General features: G+C 41.7%; 2 protein-coding genes across 5 annotated transcripts in view; one reads left to right on the top strand and one right to left on the bottom strand.

Annotated features, from left to right (window-relative positions):
* The window catches only part of LOC146870694 (plasma membrane calcium-transporting ATPase 4-like), a 1,872,989-nt gene that overhangs the window by 1,065,385 nt on the left and 786,044 nt on the right, over positions 1 to 21,560 (top strand). For all 4 annotated transcript variants that reach the window (XM_085646147.1, XM_085646144.1, XM_085646145.1 and 1 more), the window contains one exon: positions 14,804 to 15,001. In XM_085646147.1, the coding sequence (XP_085502273.1) occupies positions 14,804 to 15,001 (198 nt within the window). The remainder of the gene's footprint in view (positions 1 to 14,803; positions 15,002 to 21,560) is intronic.
* LOC146870697 (uncharacterized) overlaps positions 1 to 21,560 on the bottom strand; it is a 250,107-nt gene that overhangs the window by 135,192 nt on the left and 93,355 nt on the right. The window contains exon 2 of the mRNA XM_085646149.1: positions 1,310 to 1,508. The gene's annotated coding sequence lies outside the window, so the exon portion shown is untranslated. The remainder of the gene's footprint in view (positions 1 to 1,309; positions 1,509 to 21,560) is intronic.

Here is a 21,560-nt window from a genome sequence, read left to right as displayed (position 1 = left end):
AAAAAAAATTATGCACGATAAAAGGAGCAGCACAGTAGCAAATACCAGCTGCTGGCCCCTACCAAAAAAAGAAAACCTTTCTGGAAGAAGAAGCAAGCATAGACTGGAAATGTAAAAGGCGTGGGAACAATAGAAAAGTAGTGGGTGTTTGAAGAAGACTGTGTGGGTGTGGGATGTGGCAAATGGAGTTGGCATAGGGGAGCAGCAGAGCCACTGTGGAGGATAAGAGGTCAATTGTAAAAAATAAAAAAGCATATTCGGGAGAGGTAGAGGGAGTACAGGATGAGGAGCTGGGAAGGAGGAAGCAACCGTGAGATCAAGGGGGCGGGGTAGGAGGGAGTATTTGAGGGTGGAACAAGCACATGAGGTAGAGAACAAGAAAACACACGGGCTCCAATGGAGTACAGAAAGCAAAATAAAAATGGCGTTCCTGAATATGAGCAGTGAAAGGATACAAGTCATCGAATCAGAAGTATTTTGTCTGCACAAGATCTGGTTTTCATTTTTTATTTAAATCTCCTCAACAGATATGCCCAACAACATTGGGACGACTTGTACTTGCACAGGAGATTTTCCTATACCCTCCCACCCTAGTACCATTTGTATCCCTGGTAATACTGAATTTCAGAACTCTCGTTGTGATTCTAATCCTGGTGGCCATGTCAGCGGTTATTCTTTTACATAATACAAAGAGCAGAAGGGAATTCTCAGTATTCCATTATAAAAGGGCAATCTCCCAAAGTTTTCACCCAAACCTGGAGGAACTAAAGTTGATGGCTGGGCGCATGAAACAGCAGAATTTGACCACCTAAGGCTATCCAACAAAACACAGACTTTCAACGAGAAAGTGCTATGCCTTAAAGTGGCACAGATACCTCCTATCATTTGAGAAAAACAGTTTACGACTTTATGATGAAACATTGATCGCAAGCTATTTCACATTCTTAAGAGTTTATCTGTCAGCGGTAACGCATACATTGACACACACACACCCACACCACCACACACCACACATTTTTAATGTTCTACTAATGAGAGGGTTCATGGAAGGAGCAAGTAGTCTTTACTCCCCCACATACACTTCCACCACCACAGTGGTGTCTGAACCTAGCACTAGCAGGTCTGATGGATCCACCCTTTTAGCCCATGCACAAGGCTTAACTTGTTTCTCAGGCTAAAAACAGCATTCTTTGTCATGGTTACATCACTCAGGAGAGTAGGTAAACTACAATCACTCACTGTACAGATCCCTTCCGTAACTATAAAAATAAAGTTCTCATGAGGACAAACCCATTTTTTTTTTACTTACGAAAGGTGCTGTCGCGGTTTTAAATCAGTCGAATCATCACACTACCGAGTTTGTTTCAGAAGCCCACTAATGCAGCAGAAGGTGCACTTCACACTTGGATGGAACGAGGGCAGCAATGTATTACATCCAGGAAACGAGAAGAACCAAATAATCTACACCGTTTTTCGTGGCACTTTCCGCACAAGCATGGGACACACAGCTGCAACCAAAAACATAGCAAAGTGGATAGTATGAACAAATTAAAATTGCTATGCCATGTACATAAAGACATTACAAGTAAAACCAATAATCCACTCCACCAAAAAGAAAAGGGCAATGCTTGCATTCATGTTCAATAAATATGCCTTTGCTGGAAACCTGCAAAGCAGTTACGAGATCATTAGATCAGGCCTTCTTTAGACTCTATTGTGTTGCTATCAATACTGGGAAAGAAATGGAGATTTAACAATCCATATTTAAACACGCATTTTCCTTCACTCCCTATTCAAACCCCCCTCCCCTCTACAAGGGCAACAACACTGCTACATAATCTGTGCACAGCATGGGAATCTAGAAGGCACTTTACTCTGCATAAGGCACCTGTTTTTTAAGTTTATAGTTTTAATGCTAGAGAATCTTCTAGGTCCACATGACATCTTCCCATTTCCCTGATGAAGGACAACATACTCAGGCTCCGCCTACGACCACACCTACCAACGGTAGAAAAGTTTTTGGTAGAATAGCACTTCTGTATCTAGCCACTAGATGACGTACATATGCGCAGTTTGTTAATTTAGAAGACCTTCAAACTGCATAACCATAATTACAGGTAAAGTAACTGGCCTACACAGAATGTAATGACATTGATGTGAATAACAGGGGAGCCAGCGATTCAGGGTTCATTTTGGGAGGAGGTATGTTATTTAGCTTATTTTTTCTTTTGTTTCTCTCTAGAATATGACAGGCCCTAGGTTAGACTCCCCGTGTCCAAAATTGTCCAAAGGTCTCCGGTTAAATAGCAAGTGTCACTCCAGAAACTTAAAACCTTGCTTGAGTCCCATAAAATTAAAAATTACATTCAGTAAAGCTAAACTGAACTCTACACAATACTCCTGCTGCAGTTCAGTTACTGTTACAAGGTAGTCTAACTTCTATCACTCCTTAACTAAATGACCATAACTTACTTTAGAGAGCAGTGAGACACCAGGCAGATCTACCCGGCTGTTCCCCCCACAATGGGAAGTTTACAGCATCCATTATTGTATCTTTGTCATTTCAGTCTCCTTTTGCTTGGGATTGAAATTGAAAAAAATACATTGTTCAGTTTCTCAAACTGTTCTTAATACTCTGACTTGCCTGTTTAAGTGCTCCCAAATTTGGTGACCAGTCAGGACGGAAAGATGTAACCCACTCAGGATTTCATTCTTTGGTCTAAAGGGGAAGCCGAGTATTTAATTTCGGCTCATAATTCTTTATCCAACACCTAGTTTTAAATCCTCCCTCTATCAGAGCCTACTTTCTGCACCACATGCTTTAGCTACTGGTGGGTATTGCCCCTTCATCTTGCCACTGTCTTGTACAAACATGTCTATGATGTCTCCTATGCAGTTTATATATATCGTGGAGTTACTAGCCATGTCCACACTCCTTGACGCAAATAAAATTGGATCTTACCTTCACCAGACCAGTTTTGTGTTGATAGCTTCTGCACTTTTTAAATGTGTCTTAAAATTATTTACTGATATCTAATCTCGGCTTTCCCGATGAGCTTGCACCAGACTTATCCCTGAACATTGTGCTCTCCTCTCCCTCACTGTACTATGGCTGGATATCCATCGGGGACAGAATTACGACTGCCTTTCTAGTAACAACAGTTGCCTGCCCATACAGAAGTAGATGTGCACCAGCATCGTTTAGTCACTCTGATGTAACTAACCTCTTCAATCAAAAGCTCTGGGGTTTACACAGGATTTCCATTTATACTTTGCCCCCCGCCCCCTCCCTCCCCCGCCACCCCCCGCCACTGTGTTGGGATAATTAGGCACAAAGACCACCCACCACTGTTAAAACTAGGTGATGTCTGCCTTCTTTTAGCTTTTGCATCTTACAACGTTGGGGTTCATTTCTGGCCTCTTTAGAGTACATGATGATACCTACGGCAACCTTTCAAAATCCATCGCCGTTTCTCAGAAGACGCATCACATTCTGTGTGGTAAATGGCAGACTAGGAACTAGAACACATCACCGATAATTTGTAAAGCTCTATTTTTGCAATATCTTCCATGGTTACCCTTCACAGCCAAGGCTGCTTTCCAGTCATTGTCTTCTTAAACATATGTGACTGTAAAGTAAAGCGTTTGGGGGGACTTAAAATGGCTAGTAAGTAGAGATTTTGTTAGGTTGCCAACACCAAAATCCCACACCGTCGACACCTTTTTACACTTCTTTCGCTTGTCCGACCTCTGTTTGAAGTAAGCTATGTGTTGACATCCGATCCATCCTTGTCCAAGCCCAGTTCAGAGATCATTTTAGGGTTTGTGTGCGATACAGCCTCTATTTAATTCAGCCTCAGGTTCAGTTATTCACTTCCAGAGGGGAAGCCTTCCGAGAGTGAAAGGAGCAGCTTGACTCCGTTTGAATGCTCTTTTTAAAAAAAAGTTTTAGGTCTCGCGCCTAGCGTTGCAGTGCTTAGCACTGCTCGTGCAGCGAGAGACCTCATGTAGGGGGTTTGAAAACGGACCTAGGAATCGCACAGGCTCATGTGTGTGCTTTTCCTTTTGGCCCACGCTATTGGCCTTTGCGTGCGTCTTTTTATTAAAGACAGCACGCAATTGGCCAAAGGCGGGCGCATTGTTCCGCCCATGGCCTATTGGTGTCTATTACGCGCACCGCTGCCATGTGGTTTCAATTATCGTGCTCAGACACGGGCGCGATAATTGAAACCACATGTCTCGCTGTGGAGCACGCGCGCACACCACTCGCGGGCTTGTTGTGCTGTACCACGGACAACAGCGACGCTCTTTGTCTGCGCCCCGGCAGAAGATCATTTCAGGGTGTCTGCAGTCATTAGAGCGCCAAAAAGAACTTTGAGGTGAGAGGTGGCAGCAGGGGTGAACGAGGGAACATCTGCTCACCTCAAAATCAGGCGCCCTCATCCGAAAGCAATTAAAATGCAGAGTAAATCTCGTCCTCTGCAGACGGGGGAAATAAAAGAAGTGGGAGCAATGGCGTGAAACAAATGGCGAATTCAAATCAATTCCTCGGGGAACATCTTTGAAACTGGGAGACACTGGACTGCTTAACTGCCTGTTCAGGAATCCATTAAATCAAAGTATTCCAGCATTGATAGTTGTTGGGTATTAATGGTACATCTCAGCAATCCAAGTTCCAGTCCTGCATAATATACAAAGTGTTTATTAACAATTCACATTCATTCATGGGACTGCAGTTATATACGGCAATGCTGAAGTGGAAGTTAAAATACTGACAGTGAAATGTTTATTGCATAAGACTCAGGAGCTCTTGGCGACCTGAGTTATGCAAGCACGGTTTATATTATGTAGGAGATTGCCTAGTGGCTCAGTTGCTGTATAGCAGCAGGTTTTGAATCCCAGCGCTTACTCTTATTTGCATCGTGTGATCTTCGGTATATCGTTTAACCTCCTTCCCATATTTGTCGAAATTGGAATTCCTTACAAAGTGTCTAAATGCGAGCAAGGGGAGCTGTTGACCTTTATGTACTTCAAAATCATAAAAACTATGATTTGGAAGCAAATCATAGATTTACTGCAGTGAGGGGGGGGGGGCAATGGAAGTGCTACTTGTCAATCAGTGCGGCCTCGGTGTTAACGACAATGAACCTTGAATCAGTGCTTGCTGGGATAACCCAGAACGAGCGAGCCCGGCTGCCTATTGCTGTTCCAGTGGCCAGCCCTCTGGCTGATGGAGAACGGCAGGTTCCACCATTATCCGCCCGTAAGCCGTGGGGTAGTGCCCATCTGAAATTGGGTGAGTGCTGGACTGGTTGGTTCCGAACGTGAAACATTTTAAGACCAATTAACAACTGTGCACTTCTAGACACATACGAACACGCATAACTTCCTGTGTTGTTTATGTGTAGTCCACAACATCTTACATATTTATCTTGTGTGAATACACATGTCCTAATGCTTATCAGCCCCTCTTTGCTTTTTATATACATGGGTGGTTTGCACATGTTTTCCCAATCTCAGCCTTGCCTATTTTATTCTACAGGATCATTACATAAAGCGTAGTGTAGAAAAAACACACATTCAGCATACTTAAACTATTACTTGCTTCATTATAAATGGTTTGCACACCACCTCCCTTCTCGCACATATCTTGTAAACATAACTTAAAGTGGTAGACTCCAAAGCCTGTTCGGTTTTACTTACGCAAATCGAGATTAGTGTGGCAAGGTACGAGGAACTACTGCATGTTCTAACCAATGCCTATGCCCAGAAAAAATATATCGTCAAGTTGTTCTAATTTGCATTCAATTTTACCACACAGCTTTATATAAATACAATGAAAATACACCACTTACCAGATTCTTATTGTATTTTCATCAATTAGTAAATCAAAAGATGGCACATTTTAAGGTATGAGATTACAAAACAATTATTGTAATTAGGAACTTGATTAAAATAAATAAATAAAAAACAAAAGTAAAAAACATTATTTTCAACGCCAAACGCTCTAACTTTAACAAGTGCGAGACCGATTGCCTTGCAAATGCTTGTTAGCCCTTCCATGTGTTTTCCTGGGAGGCTACTGCCTTAATGATCCAGCGCCACCCCTTGGACATACTGGGCTATTTTAGCTGCACTAACGTGTCTGCAATAGACACAGCCAATATCAACAAGTGGCAGTGTTTCTGGACTCTTACTTTTGCCTCTCTCTGACCTCATTGCTTTAGCAATTCAGCAACCTTTTTAGGACTCGCCTGAGCCAGCGCGTATGCGCTACTCTGCGAGACTTTATGTAAGGGCTTCAAAGTGGGACTACAAGCTCGTGTGTGTTGTTTTTTGGGGGCTCCCACGATATTGGCCTTTGCATGCGTCTTTCTAAGAAAGACAGCACGCAATTGGCCACAGGCGGTTTCTTGCCCCACCTTGCCTGGAATTGTAGCTGCCCACGGCCTAAGGCTTGCGGTTACGCGCATCCTACCACACATTGCCATCTGTTCCCATTACCTGCATTCCAATTTCGGGTTACTAATTAACCCAGCGCGGTCGCTTTCACTTTCGCGACCTCGCTTGTTTTTCCTTAGCACCTCGGTGTCAATGATACACATATATTTATTTCCTTCCCTATTTTCAGCACAAATCTACAGTTTCATTCGCAGAATATTTGTTTACTGTCCTTCCCTGGATGGCACTCATACGGATTTTCTCAAAAACTAAGATTCTCTCGTTTTCACATTCCTGCCCATTGTAATCTAAGCTTCACAAAAACGGGATTCTTTATTTTAGTACCTCCTCTTCTCACTTTTCGCTCTGTCTGCCAAACTTCCTCCCCCTATACTCCCTGAAACGCCTCATTGAACCGGGATGCTCTATTGAATGTCAGCATGTGTTTGGGCCTGTTTGTGGCCACTGCAGCTTGAACATATGGACCTCCAAGTCCATTCCTAAATGCTGATTAGGGGCATCTACATTTAGATGGGGAAAAAAGTCTACTAGAAAGGCGGATTTGTTGAATTATTTATGTCAATAAATAAAAGCATGTGTATGCCTGCTGACTAACGTGTGTGTAATGTTATTGTGTGTATGAGCACAAATGAGAAGTCCTCTGTTTAGTCCGTGGGTAGCTTTATGCCCGTTAGTCTTTGACCATTCCGGGTGTCTGGATATCTGGGGTACGGTGTGTGCACGGGTTTCTCATGCCTGCATGTGGGCCTGTATGTGCAGGCAATATTGCACGAGTACATGTCGCAGTCTTGCTCCGTGTGTGGGTATTTGTATGCGTGTTGCTCTTTCAGTGTTTTTGCTCCTGTGTAGTGTACTACCACGTAAGCACGCTATACACAAGCCAAGCCTATCGGCTTTGTCAATGAGTGTTTATTCACTTTGTTCACCAGACCCTCTCACCAGACCCAAGACCCGCTGCCGAGCACCTCTTAGTGCCCGTCCGACTCAGGAGCTCGCCTCTCTACGGCAGCAGTGCAACAGCCGCGCATTCCGTCTTGGTAAAACTTAATCCTGCTGCTGGCCAGAGATATGGAAAATGACCGCTTAGAAGAGTGCAGTTTCCTGCCTGTTCCGCTGCCCTGCCTGCGCTCGTGTGACGGGGAGCAGGGAGTTCAGTGGGGGTCAGTAACCCCCAGATACCGCTTCTAAAGAAGGGGTACCAGCGCCAAAGCTCTCCCTGAAAATGACTTTCTCTCTCTCTCTAAATCTCTCGCTCTAAATCTCTCTCCCTTTAAATCTCTCTCTCTCTAAATCTCTCTCTAAATCTCTCTTTCTAAATCTCTCTCTTTCGCTAAATCTCTCTCTCTCTCAAATCTCTTTCCAAATCTCTCTGAATCTCTCTCTCTAAATCTGGATCTCTCTCTAAATCTCTCAGAATCTCTCTAAATCTCTTTAAATCTCTCTAAATCTTTCTTAAATCTCTCTAAATCTTTCTATATCTCTCAATCGCTCTAAATCTCTCAATCTTTCTCTCAATCGCTCTAAATCTCTCTCGCTCTAAATCTCTCTCTCTCGCTCTAAATCTCTCTTTAAATCTCTCTAAATCTCTCTAACTCTAAAGCTCTCTCTCTCTAAATCTCTCTCTAAATCTCTCTCTAAATCTCTCTCTCTAAATCTCTCTCTCTCTAAATCTCTATCCCCTCCCCCGCCCCTTCTCAAATTTTCCTCCCCCTTTCTGCATTGTCTCACTTTCAAACTCATCCAGAATCTTTCATTATATTCTACATAATGATATTGCACTCAATGCAACATACACTCCAAATACCACTCAGTGCCACATAATTACACGCCACATAATTACACTCTACTGAATGCAACATACACTCCACACAATACCACTCAGTGCCACATAATTATTTGCTACATAATTACACTGCACTCAATGCAACATACACTCCAAATAATACCACTCTGTGCCAAATAATTACACACCATAAAATTTGCCAGCAGTGCAAGTACAAAAGAAGTTGAAAACATTTTTTATGTTGAAATCTTTTTTAATCAGGTTTTTCAGTTGTATATAATGTCGTTTTCATTTGTGTAAAGGTAACAAAAATGCTTCACACTTTTTAATATAACTTTTCAACATAATGCACAGCAGCCACAATGCTCTACAACATAGCCAAAAGTTCTGGCTAAACACATAAGATCCCAAAGGTGAAACCTATTTGCTATGCCAGTGCTTGCTATTTCCTTCTAAGTGAGAGGGGCACTCGCTTGATTTAAAGAAGGAGCCTGGTAGGAAATGGTCGCCATCTTTAAATGGTTTTGCTGCCATTTAAATCCTTTTATGAGTTTCTTTTTGTCATGTTTATTTTAATTCAGCCTTCGTTTCCAGAGTTTTACCTTCCTGAAGGTGAGGCTTCCGAAAGCGGAAGGAGCAGCTGGACTACAGTTGAAAATGGTATTTCAGCACCCCCACTTCATGTTTTCCCCAGGACTGTAGTGCCTCACTAACGTACTGTGAAGTGTCTCTTTAATTGAGAGAAGAGTATTGGAATCTATGTCATAATAGAACCTTGTTTAGGTCATGTAGAACTTGTTATTGCTCGAGTTGTACTGCAGTTGAAACTCTGGCTTGCTTCTTGATGGATGGGATCTTCTTATGCGAATAAACCTACTTTGAAAAGCCTTCCTGATCAAATGTCATTTATATGGAATGCTTCATTGGCGTAGTCGGCAGGATGGCATAAAGAAGATCTCAACACAGAAAATTTGGTGAGAGATACTTTTGAATATTCAGTGGACTTTCTTCTTGATAACAAACACTTGATTCAAAATTGACTACACAACTTCAAACGTTAATTTATTAGCTGAATTAAATGAGATTGGGAGCTTTGCCGCATTCTCACCCTTTTGATACTTACTGGGGTTGGGAGGTATTTAAATCGATGCGGGCTCATCTCTAAGCGCTAATATCCTGGAGTTATTTGGATCATATTTCAAGGCTGTACTTTCTGCTAGGCCTTGTGATCTTGCGACAAGGCTTGCTAGTGAGTTGGTGGATTTGGGCTTAAGCAGCGATCCTTCGTTCTGGATTGATGCAAGTGTTTTTCAACATTTTGTGTTTTATACACGGCATCTTCATTGTCTGGAGGTTCTAAGGCGTATCTAATTTCAGTTTCACTTCAACGTCAAGCGCTTCATCTGCACATAACGAAAATACGTATACCTGCAACGTCATGCGCATCGTCTTCACGTAGCGTGAAGTATCTGGTGGCCATCTTTGATAATCTGTGGTTGCATTGTGTTAGTTTCCTAGCAACTAGCCAAAACACTTCCTGATTTCGTGTTTTTAGATATACTTTCAGGATCTTCGTGACAATGTAAATTATAATATTAATCGGCACATGGGACCAAAAGCGTGTTGCTGCAGTGACACGCACACTTGACTTACAATAAACAGCATTACAAATTTTAAAGTCATTTGCATATACTGGTGCATGGAACCTAGAGCGTGTCGTTACAGTGACACGCACACTTAACTTTATATAAACAATTATATAATACATTCAAAGAATATATCTGCATATCATTTGAAAATAATCTTATTCACAAACTAAAGAAGGTTTTCGTTTCAAGATGACTTAACATAAGTCTGTTTTTTCTTCATCATTACAAGATTGGTGTTGTTTAATCACTATTCTTCTTTATTTCATTTTCTACATTTATATGTGCTACATTGCGTTGATCATTACATGCACATGTGATACTTACTTTTCCATGTATGTAAAGTCACTAGATTAGTTAAATTTTAAGTAAGTTGGTTTCTCTTCTGGTATCTTACCGTACATCTATTCAATATGCAAAATGTAACAGCTGCACCTTTCTTCTTGTCTAGTCCAGGGGTTCCATCAATTCAATGGAAAAAATGGAAAGTAGTGTTTGAAAGGTATGCTAGGGTCTGGGGCCCCTCTTTGAGTGCAGAGAGAAAGTTGTCTTTACTTCTTCAATGCTTAGGTTCAGAGGGACAGGACGTGTTTGACCACTTACCTGACCTTCCAGCCTCTGAAGCAAGAGATTTAAATGATTGAGATCTGCATTAAGAAGTTAGACAATCATTATCTACCTAAAGTAAGTACAATCTTAGAAAGATATCAATTTGCCAAGAGAACTCAAATGGAAGATGAAACTATTGAAATGTATGTTACTAACTTGCGAAAGCTTGCCTCCTCATGTAAATTTGAGAACTTAACAGATGAACGCATTCGTGATCAGTTCTTGTTTGGGTGTAACATGGAAAGAGTTAGAGAAGAGCTTTGGCTACGTGATGAACCTACTTTAGATGAGGTACTCAATGTAGCAAAAAGAATTGAACATTCGTTAAAATGTGTTGATATTATTAAAAAAGACAACGTAAAGGAAGTCAATGTTCAACTTGTTAAGGACAAAAATCAAAAGAAAGTTAAAATCAGTAAAAATGATTCAGCATCTAACAAAGAAGAGTTTAAAGGAAAGTCTAGTGAGCAATGGAGATGTTACAGATGTGGTAGAGTAGGACATCTCGTAAATTATAAAAGATGTCTTGCTTTAAGTCAAACGTGCTCAAAATGCAAAAGAAGGGGTCATTCTTCTTTAATGTGTAAAAGCAAAAATGTTCCCAAAGTTGCGATTTGACAACGCTCCTTCTCTCAAGAGTTTTGATCCTTCAATCAAACCCATCCTGGTTACTGAGGCTAGTGAAAAGGGGTTGGGGGCTGTTTTGCAACAAAATGGTCCTTATGGTGTACAAACTGTCATGTTCCTTTCTAGAACTTCAAGGGATCCTGAAACACGTTATTCTGTGACAGAGTGGGAATCTCTGGCTGTTTTTTGGGCAATAAAAAAATTGAAGAAGTTTTTATGGGGAGTTGACTTTGAGGTTTGCACGGATCATAAGCCTTTGGTGGAGGTTTTCAATAAAAAAGGTTTAGATTTGATTTCTGCTAGGATTACAAGGTGGTTTATTGGTTTACAGGAGTATAGCTTTTCACTCAAATATATCCCTGGAGTTGATAATGGATTTGCTGATGTTTTGTCACGCCTGATTCCTAAAGATACTCTTGAAAATTAGGAGTTTGATGACTCAAAGGAATGGGTATGTGTGGTTGATCACAATATAATTGTGGAGAAAAAATGGAAGGAGGAATTGGTCATTGATTCGATTTTGAATAATGTCATGTCATTTGTCCAAAAAGGTTGGAGTGATCGAAAACCTAAAGCTGATAGTATGAAACCGTATTGGATCATACGTAATGAGTTGTCAGTTGTGAATGGATTATTATTTCGTGGAACAAGATTAATTCTTCCAAGCAGTATTAGAAATGAATTGGTGGATTTAGTACATGAAAATCATGCTGGTCTCACTAAAAGTAAAGAGAGGTTGCGTATGTCTTACTGGTGGCCTGGAATGGATAAATGTGTTGAACATGTAGTACGTGAGTGTGTTCCTTGAATATTGAGTGACAAAACTAAGTGTCCACGGGTTCAACCTATGATCTTAAGGAGACGTCCTTGTCGTCCCTAGCAAGATATTGCTTTAGATATACTTGGTCCTATTCATCATGGTGGTGTGCAAACTTTTGTATTGGTGATTATGGACATGTATTCTAGATGGCCTGAGGTATTTTTTTTGTCCTTGATATATTCAGCTCACATTATCAAATGCTTGAAGGAATTATTTTCCAGCGAAGGTAGGCCTGAGTCTATTTTGACGGACAATGGGGTTCAGTTAATTTCTAGAGAGATGGAGGAGTTTTTATCATCCAGAGGTGGTGTTAATAAAACTTGCTCGCTATATCATCCAGAAAGCAATGGAATGATTGAGAGATTTAATAGAGTTCTCAAGGAATCGGTTACTTTGGCGAAAGCACTATCATTGGATTGGAAAGCTGAAATTTTGAAAAAAGTGGAAGAATACAGATTGTCTCTTCATGGTACAATAGAAAAAACTCCCTTTCTGTTATTTCGTGGTAGGGTGCCTAATACTTTTCTTGAACCTGGTTGGGTCAACAGATATGAATTAGCCAAGGGTAAAGAATGTGAATGTGATGGCAAAGAAGTACAAAATGGGGAAGAAGGAAAAAGCTAAAGAAAGGAAAAAATATTATGATATAAAAAATGCGGTTAAAAGAACTGTGGTGAACGTAGGAGATTGGGTCATGATTAAACGTCCTGGTATGGGTGGTAAGTCTAATTCAAAGTTTCTTAAACCCCTCAAAGTCATTAAAGTGTTCAAAAATGCTATTAAAACTAAAGATCATCGCATTTGGAATTTGAACAGAGTGGCGGTTCTTAAAGGAAATGTGGATGGTAGAGTTCCCATTCCTAATGGTTTATTTACAAAAAACATTGATAATAACAATGATGTGACAAACACACGCTGTTCCTCTAGGATTGTAAAACGTCCTAGTTACTTATCAGACTATGTATAGATAATGTGTATATTTTGTTTTGTAAAGGAAGGGAGGTGTGTGAAGTGTCTCTTTAATTGAGAGAAGAGTATTGGAAACTATGTCATAATGGAACCTTGTTTATGTCACGTAGAACTTGTTATTACTTGAGTTGTACTGCAGTTGAAACTCTGGCTTGCTTCTTGATGGATGGGATTTTCTTATGAGAATAAACCTACTTTGAAAAGCCTTCCTGATCAAATGTCATTTATATGGAATGCTTCACGTACCGATGCCCACTGGACATGGCGGGCTATTTTCTGAAGCACGCTAATATTTCCGTGCTGATGGAGAGCTAGTCTGCGTCCATCGCCGCTCCCAGTGCCAGGAGCCTTGCCTCTCAGGAAAGGATCTGCTATTCTCTATAGCAGTTTAAATCCCTCAGACCTACAGTTATGCCCTCCTGCAGACTTTTTGAACTTAATAACACTTATATCGTGCCGTGTAACACATGTGGTTCCAGGTCTTTTACCATGATCCCGTGTAATCCTGAACACATTTTGCATCCAGTTACGCTGGCCCGACAAATCCACCTTGACATTAGCCTCGACTTCCACCTTCTTAACACTAGATCCATAGTTAAACACAGCATAGAACTGCATGATTTCCTATTTCTTACGAAAACCTGGATGATCTAAGGATCTGATATCGAAATGGGCATTCCTACAAAATTCAAAACAAGGAAAGGCCAGCGAACACCACAGGGGAGATGTTGCAATTGTGTGAAAAAGTATTTACACTTGCACGAGGCTGCAAGATAATCCCCAGTTGAGAATGTCTATTCATTTTCAAGTTCAATCTCACCCAGTCCATCTCAAGAGCTCTTTACTTCGCCATTCCGAAGTGGGTAACCTTTCTGTACAGCCCTTACAAATTGTGTGATAGCTTAGCTACTTTCTTTAAAGAAAAATTTTGAATTTGAACACCAAATAGACCAAGTCTCCTATTTACATTGGTAGACTGATATCGATCATTTAGTGAGTTTGCCCAACTACCTGAAGTAAATGTTTGCAAAACTTTTTAGAACCATCAACACTGTTCGATCCTGCATGTCCCCGGCTTCTGAAATTAGTGAAGGAAGCAATATGCCCTGCTATTATACAGATGAGCAGTCTTCTTGTAAGGTGCTAAGTTACCGGCAATTGGAAAAACACCTCTGTCCCCCCCCCCCCCCCACCTTCTTTAAAAAAAATCTACAGCTGATCCCTCTCTACTTTTTAATTTTAGACCAATATAATCTATATTCTACGGAACTCACTGTATCCAGGGATTCCCAAGCAAGTCCTTAACTGACTTAAAGGTGTACAGAACGCAGCAGCAAGACTTCTCGGGGTTTGTTAAAAAAAACAAAAAAACAGTCCAACGTCAGCTCGTTGGCTCCCAGTCTGTGAAATTAACTTGTCTAAAACCTTGTTTTAAACATGAAGCCTTTTCATCTTTCTTTCTTCCTTCCTTGCATTAAATATTTTATTTCTTTGACTCGCAATGAATTTGCAGTGACCTGTTGCACTTGCGCTGTTTATGCACGTAACAAAACTGTATTCCTAAAAAGGGTCCATGTAGGTTGTCTCTCTCTGTGTGGTAGGTTAGAGAAGCTGTTATATCCTCTTTGAACATCCGCGGATAATACTCAACAGATAATGATTAAGCTACAGTTATGTTTATGGAGATTACTTGAAGTAAAATGTCTGTTGGGAGTTTTGGGCTGCTCCGTAGGTGACGGGGCTAAATGAATTTTGGAGTCTGTAGCCAGACTGATGCGTTGCTAATTGCACATAATCCAGCATTATGAATAACGCATACTTCTGCAGGCTCTTGTCTGGAAAGGTCTGGTCTTGCTAACCTTTTTTCCCACTCTCTCATTCATACAGGTCTATCGGGAAACCCAGCAGACTTGGAGAAGCGGAGGCAAGTGTTTGGCCAAAATGTGATACCGCCGAAAAAAGCCAAAACCTTTCTTCAGTTAGTATGGGAGGCACTGCAGGACGTCACTCTCATCATTTTGGAAATCGCAGCCATAATATCTCTTGGCCTTTCATTTTACCACCCACCTGGAGGCGATAATGAGTGTAAGTTTAAATGTTTGTTATTATCCATATGTACAGTGGTTACAGCTCATCTTTGTGGCCAAGAAATCATATATATGCTTAGGAAATATTGCAGCATTAGCTGACTGACCAGTGGGAAGTTTTTGTGGGAAGTTCTTTGTGCCTAAATCTAGAGTCCTGTTTGACGCATTCTGTTTTGCGACAGTTAACTCATGTATTTGAGAACAGCTGTCGTATTGTATTATCCCCCTTCTATTTTATGTGGAATGTTTGTCCTTAGAATTTGCCGACTAACACTCCCTTGTGTGTATGTGGAGTAAGGCGGTAGCACCTGTGACACACATGCTTTCAGCTGTGAAAGCAAAGTTCCCATGCTCAGGTGCGTTTCACTGTGGAGTCCATCTGGTGGTTGAGTACTTAGGCAAAAGACATCTTGTGGGTGTATCTACCAATGTTGTTGGGCCTCATTACCCAATTCGAAGTGGTATACAATGTTAGAATGTGACATAGTTGTAAATGTCTGCCATTTTGGCACAGAAAGTAAAACAGAAGAGAAGTTGTGAAATTGCCAGGGAGCCAGTGCTCTTGTCATTGGCGATTTGTGAGGAAAGGTGCAGAACAATAAACCAGGAACCACACGCCTGAAGAACAGGAACAGTGCACTATGATCTGAATTAGGAACATACCTTTCTTGTGTGTGATTCATGGTGAACAGAAAAAGATAACTGTGGAACATAGAAGTAGATCTGCACTGCACAACTAGAAGTTAGCAGATGCTTGGAGATTGTCAGAGTAAAGGAGGTAGTAATAACTGTTTCAAGAAGCACAGCAAAACCTGCTAGCGAAGAATTTATTCGGAGTCCATTTATATGGGATCAAAGGCACAGCGATGATGACGCTTTACGGAGTTTGACTATTGAAGAATGTTGTGGTTTTGATGCTACACTGAACAATAGTGAAGCCGATAACTTCGAAAATAAATCTTTGTGTTTAATTTTCAATAAACATTTTTTTGCACGTTATGTTGCCAGCACTCTTGTGAGAGACATAGGGTTTTTTCTCTTTATTGATCTTTTTATTTTTGACATCATAATTTTTTTAAACAACTAGTGTGGTCTGCTCCACCATGCAGAATGTTAGATCACCAACATTATTTCTACAGGAGCTGAGGAATCCGCCCATTTAAAAAAATTGAATGCTTGTTTAGGAATCACTAAGAGACAACAATATAGACCAGAAAAAAACGACTTGTAATGCATTATTTGTGGAATGAAGGGCAAAATGTGTATGATAACTTGCCTCACTATACACCCTCTGAGGAGATAGTAGCAGATGAATTTCAGATATCAGTAAAACAGAAATCATTTGAAAGGTGACCTGTGTGACAACTTCGCCAACTTCTTCAACGAAAAAAGTCACCAAGATTGAGCTATCACTAGACATCAACCTCAATCCCTCCTGCAAAAACCCAACCGTAACAATCAAAACCAACACAAACAAGCTCCCCACTGAAGCCTGTAAATCCTTCGACCCCGTACTTGAAGCTGAGATTCTTAAATTGATCTCTTCCTCCAAGCCCGCATCCCACGTTCTCGATCCTGTACCCACCCAATTGACGAAAAAAGCTGAAACTCCCTTGCCCCACTTTGGTGCGAAATCATAAACCGCTCCTTGAAAACCGGCGTCATACCAGACTGCCTCCAAGTTGGCCAAGTCACACCACTATTGAAAAAGCCAGGCCTAGACACCAGCGATCTGAACAACTTCAGACCTGTCTCCAATCTCCCCTTTCTATCCAAAATCCTTGAAAAATGCGTTCTCCATCAACTGACCCAGCACATGGACAACATCAACCTGCTAGATCCCCACCAATTGGGCTTCAGAAAAGGCTGCAGCACCGAAACCGCAATCCTTAACATCGTGGATGACATCCACAAGTCTCTAGACACTGACCAAAGCTGCCTACTCATCCTCCTGGACCTATCGGCAGCCTTTGACATAGTTGACCACAATCTACTCATCAAGGCTCTCCAAGATAGAGTAGGTGCGGACGGGGTGGTCCTAAAATAGTTCTCCTCCTTCTTACACAACCGCTTCCAAAGGGTAAAAATCAAAACCCTTACATCCGACCTACACCCCGTCAGCAGAGGTGTCCCCCAAGGCTCAGTGCTCTCCCCTCAACTGTTCAACATATACATGGAACCCCTCATCACCCTTCTCAAAAAAGCCAACATTCCCTTTTATCTATATGCAGATGACACCCAGATCTCCTCCATTAATGACATTCTAAGACTCAACAACACTCTTAGAGAAGTTCAACACTGGCTATCAACAAACCACCTTAAACTCAATCAAGACAAAACTGAATTCCTCCTCATCTCCAACAAAGAAGAAAACCCTCAAATTGTAGAGTGGCTAAAAGCAATCGATGCCCTCAACGGTAATCTCTCCCTGGCTAATTCGGTAAAATCTCTATGAATCACCCAAGACCCGAAACTGAACATGTACAAACACATTAAGTTCTCCGCGAAGAGTGCCTTCCTCAATCTGAAGCTCCTCAACAAAATCAAGCCCTTCATCCTGCCCAAGGACCTCAAACAAGCCACCCAATCACTGGTGCTATCCAGACTCGACTATGGGAACGCAATCCTCACCGATACAGTTCGATCCCACGTAGCCCCCCACAAAACAACTCTCAATGTAGCTGCCAGAATGGTCACCGGAGTTAAGAAATATGACCACCTATCACCAGCACTCAGAGAACTAAAATGGCTCCCAGTCGAAATACGGGCCAGCTTTCGAACTGCCTGCCTCACGCACAAAGCCTTGCACACATGGAAACCACAATACCTGGCCTCCAAACTCAAGAAAGCCGGCCAGACAAGAAACCTCAGGAGCTCCAACACCATGCTACTCATCCCCATGAAAACACGAAAACAAAAAAACGCTGCACGATCCTTCGCTGGAAACGCACCAAAAATCTGGAACTCCATCCCAGTCGATATCAGGACTATCCCTTCCTTTATAAAATTCAAGACTCCTAAAAGACCTCTACCTCAACCATGCCTTCCCGAATCGAGAGCCGCCGCCGAAACGCACAAGCTTGCACTACGCAACCCCTTGACAATGTTCCACTACAACCTACCTCTTCCTACACTCTGCAGCCACTCGATAATGCTCCACCTCAACCTACCTCTTCCACCCTCCCCGATCCCCCCCATCGTTTCCCCTTCCCGGAATGAGGCTGAGCCCAAGACACTGTGCACTCATCGAGGCTATCTCAGGACTTCCCCACCTCAATGACGCTCAGCACACTGGGTTCTCTGAACATTTATGTTGGACTATGCCGTTCTTATGTGATTTCTGCTTAAATCTGTTGTAAAGCGCTCTGATACCCTCGGGTCTGTCCAGCGCTATATAAAACTTCTTAATAAATAAATAAAACATAGTCGTGTTTAGACACATTTTTTCTACTGCATCACAACTTGTTATTGGTCAGCTGGTTGTTTGAGGAAATAAAAAAAATACAAGAGGAACTTTTGGTTTGTAGGCATTTGACTTAGAAAAAGTTTATTTATGCTGCATGAATTGTACATGTATCATAAGAGGCAACAAAAGAGGTCAACATGGAACACGGAGTGCTGAACGATACTACAAACAAGGAGAATACATAAAGGGAAATAGATCAAAGAATCTTAATGGGATAGAAAAAACATGTAGAAAATAGTTAAGTTTCATGTTGGTTGGGATTCATGGTCTCACATCTATACTGCAAAGAAGTGCAGTGCCATCGGAAGTGTGTATTGGACACTGGGAGTACAGCTCATTTCATGAACAGGTTGAAGACCTGTATGCACAGATTGTGGTTGACAGAAAAAAACGTATAACTTTATGTAGATTATGAATGATACAAGAATCAAAATTGTTACCCCGGAAGTGACAAAAGAGAGTAAGTGGAACAAGAAAATGATTGTTTCCAGATGTAACAGTATCTGTGTATGGTGAGAGCAAGAGTGAACTTATAGGGAATACTAGACAAAGAAATCCTCATACCCGAAGTAGTAATGGGAAAGTGTGTATATTAAAGAAAGGATTGGACTTCCTAGTGTTGGTGTATGCTATAAAGCTCAAGATGTTGTTGCCACTAGGAGAGAAGATTACACAGTCTGCAGTTAAAGATGATACTTGTAAGTGGGTGGTAAGTATGTGTAATTGTTTGAAGATACATTAGGAAAATTGCAAGGATTTTCCCATTGCTCAAAGTTGAAGGAGGGTGTGTTGCCTGTGAAGCACAAGTGCTTTTTAGTATCTGAGTGGACTTATTCAAAATGTTGAAATCTGTGAGAGGAAGGCATAATCAAACCCATACTTCAAGGGTATCTCTCATTACGATTCTGGGAAGAGTTTGGAGAAATCTATATATGGACTTGCACTGCTTAAACAAGTAAATTTGGATTGAGAGTCATCTAGTACCGAGAACTGAAGATCTTGTTGGGCTGTAACTAATGTTTACTGATTTACCAGCTAAGATTTGAGGGCTGAATACTATCAGGTAGTGAGATAAAGGATCCCAACATGTTATGGCTTTCATCACCTTTGATGGTGCATACCAGTTTTTTAGGTCGAGCCTGGGCAGCGCATGCGCTACTCTTCAAGGCATGCTGCATTCAGGTATGGACTTGAAGCTACGCCCACTCTCCACTCATCTTTTTAATTGGCTCCTGCTACTGTCCTTTCTAAGTAGTTGCTTCTGATTCGTTAATGGGCTTGTTAGTCCCGCCTTAGTAGTGCCTTGTCTGCATTTGTAACCTCCCATGAGGACTGGACTTTTTACTTGTGTTGTTACACAGTCTGTTTTAGCTACAGTCTGTGAGCACTATTTTCTTTATTGTCTTTAATCTAGCTTCTTTTGCAGGCACGAAGGGCTCTCCTAACCCACCCGGGTGTTTTGTAATAGTGGGAGGGGAAGTAGCGATTCCCCTCCCACTATTAGAAAACACCCGGGCAAAATAACCATAATCGTTGGAGGGGGTCAGGGTTTCTCTTTGGAAGAGATGGAAGGGGATGGCTGCACCACACAAGTTGACAAACCAGCCCAATCCCCTTAAAATGAAACCCAAATCAACCCAATATCCTACTTAAAAAAAGCCCAACTGCTGTTAAACATCGAAAGAGTAAAAAGCTAAATAAAAATACACAAATTTGCACCGCGCATAGGTTTCCATGTAAAGAGCAACTGCACTTTCACACGTTTGTTGTGTCACAAGATTAACCCACTTAGTTAATCAATTACTTAGAAACTAACCTTTTCACTTGATTTACTGAGTAGTTTGCCTCTTACCGGCAGCTTTAATTGTAAGTGATGTACATAAACACTGCAAGTGCTCTCAACGCACTGCTTGTTTCTGCTGTGAAGATCCTCAGATGTAGCTTTCATTCTTTTCCGTGCTCCTAACAAGCGCACATGACATAATGCCCCTGGGGAACAAGCAGGCACTTACTTGAGTGATTACAGGCTAATGTTCACTGATTGTAGAGATCCGCAGTGGTACTTAAATGGCAAACTGCTGGTTTGACAATTAAGCTCATACCTTCGTTTGTTAGTGCTATGAGTATATTTTAATTTGATATGTGACTGTTTCACTGTGAAGTCTACATATAAATCAGTCCCTGTTCCAGCGTAAAGGATTCTTAGCATAATGGTGAAGGCATTGCCATTCAGACCAGGTCATACCGGTGTTAGAGTCTCTTTTTCACAGGTTGCTTGAGATTTTCTTGCGTCACTGCTTAATTATATACAAGACTCGAGCCTGAAATTCGTTTCTTACTTTGATTTCTTTTTTCATACGTGATGTTTGACTATCAAACCATTAAATTATTTTCAGTTTACTTCTATTTGTAATTAGAGGGAATTGTTGCTGTCTCTGTTTGCTTTTCGCTCTCCTTCTTGCTCTATAGGGCGGCTGGTTTTACCTTATCAAAATATTCCGGTCTGGGCTTTCATGCTGTATGTGATGAGGATCGGACGTTATTAGGTCTCGCCTAGCGAACGCAGCGCACGCGCTGCTTCGCCTTGGCAAGACTATTGTTGTCGGTTTGGTGCGCGAAGGGAGACAAACCATGTGCGCGCACGGACAGGCAATGTGCACGCGCATGGCGTCTCCTCTCTAGTGATGGTAGCTTTCACACGCTCCCACCGCATGCTTGTTTGGAGAGCTGGTGGCGCCGGGCAGCGCAGGTGCAAACTTGGACCTCATTCTGAAGAACACCTGAGGAGAGGTGAGCCTGGGAGTGAGTTAGACAGCGGCTTTCCCCGCCCCAAATCCACTCCCAGGGAAAACGTCAGGCGGGAGACTGCTGTTGCAATGCTGCAGCAGGAAAGCAGCGGCGAAGTTAGTTCCGGAAGTGACTGCTGGCTGTAGCAGAAAGACAAGCCTCAGAGAAATCGAGCCTGGCAGGGTTAAATTGGCTTCAACTGGGGTTTCGATTGAAAATCTGTTGAGTCTGCAGATGACAAAACTTGACAATTAACAAATCTCTACGCAACGCAGGAACTTAACATATACGGAGTTAAAATAGC

The sequence above is a fragment of the Triturus cristatus genome, chromosome 1_1 (assembly GCF_964204655.1).
Source record: "Triturus cristatus chromosome 1_1, aTriCri1.1, whole genome shotgun sequence".
In the NCBI taxonomy this organism is placed as follows: Eukaryota; Metazoa; Chordata; class Amphibia; order Caudata; family Salamandridae; genus Triturus; species Triturus cristatus.
This window is presented reverse-complemented; position numbering and strand designations above follow the sequence as displayed.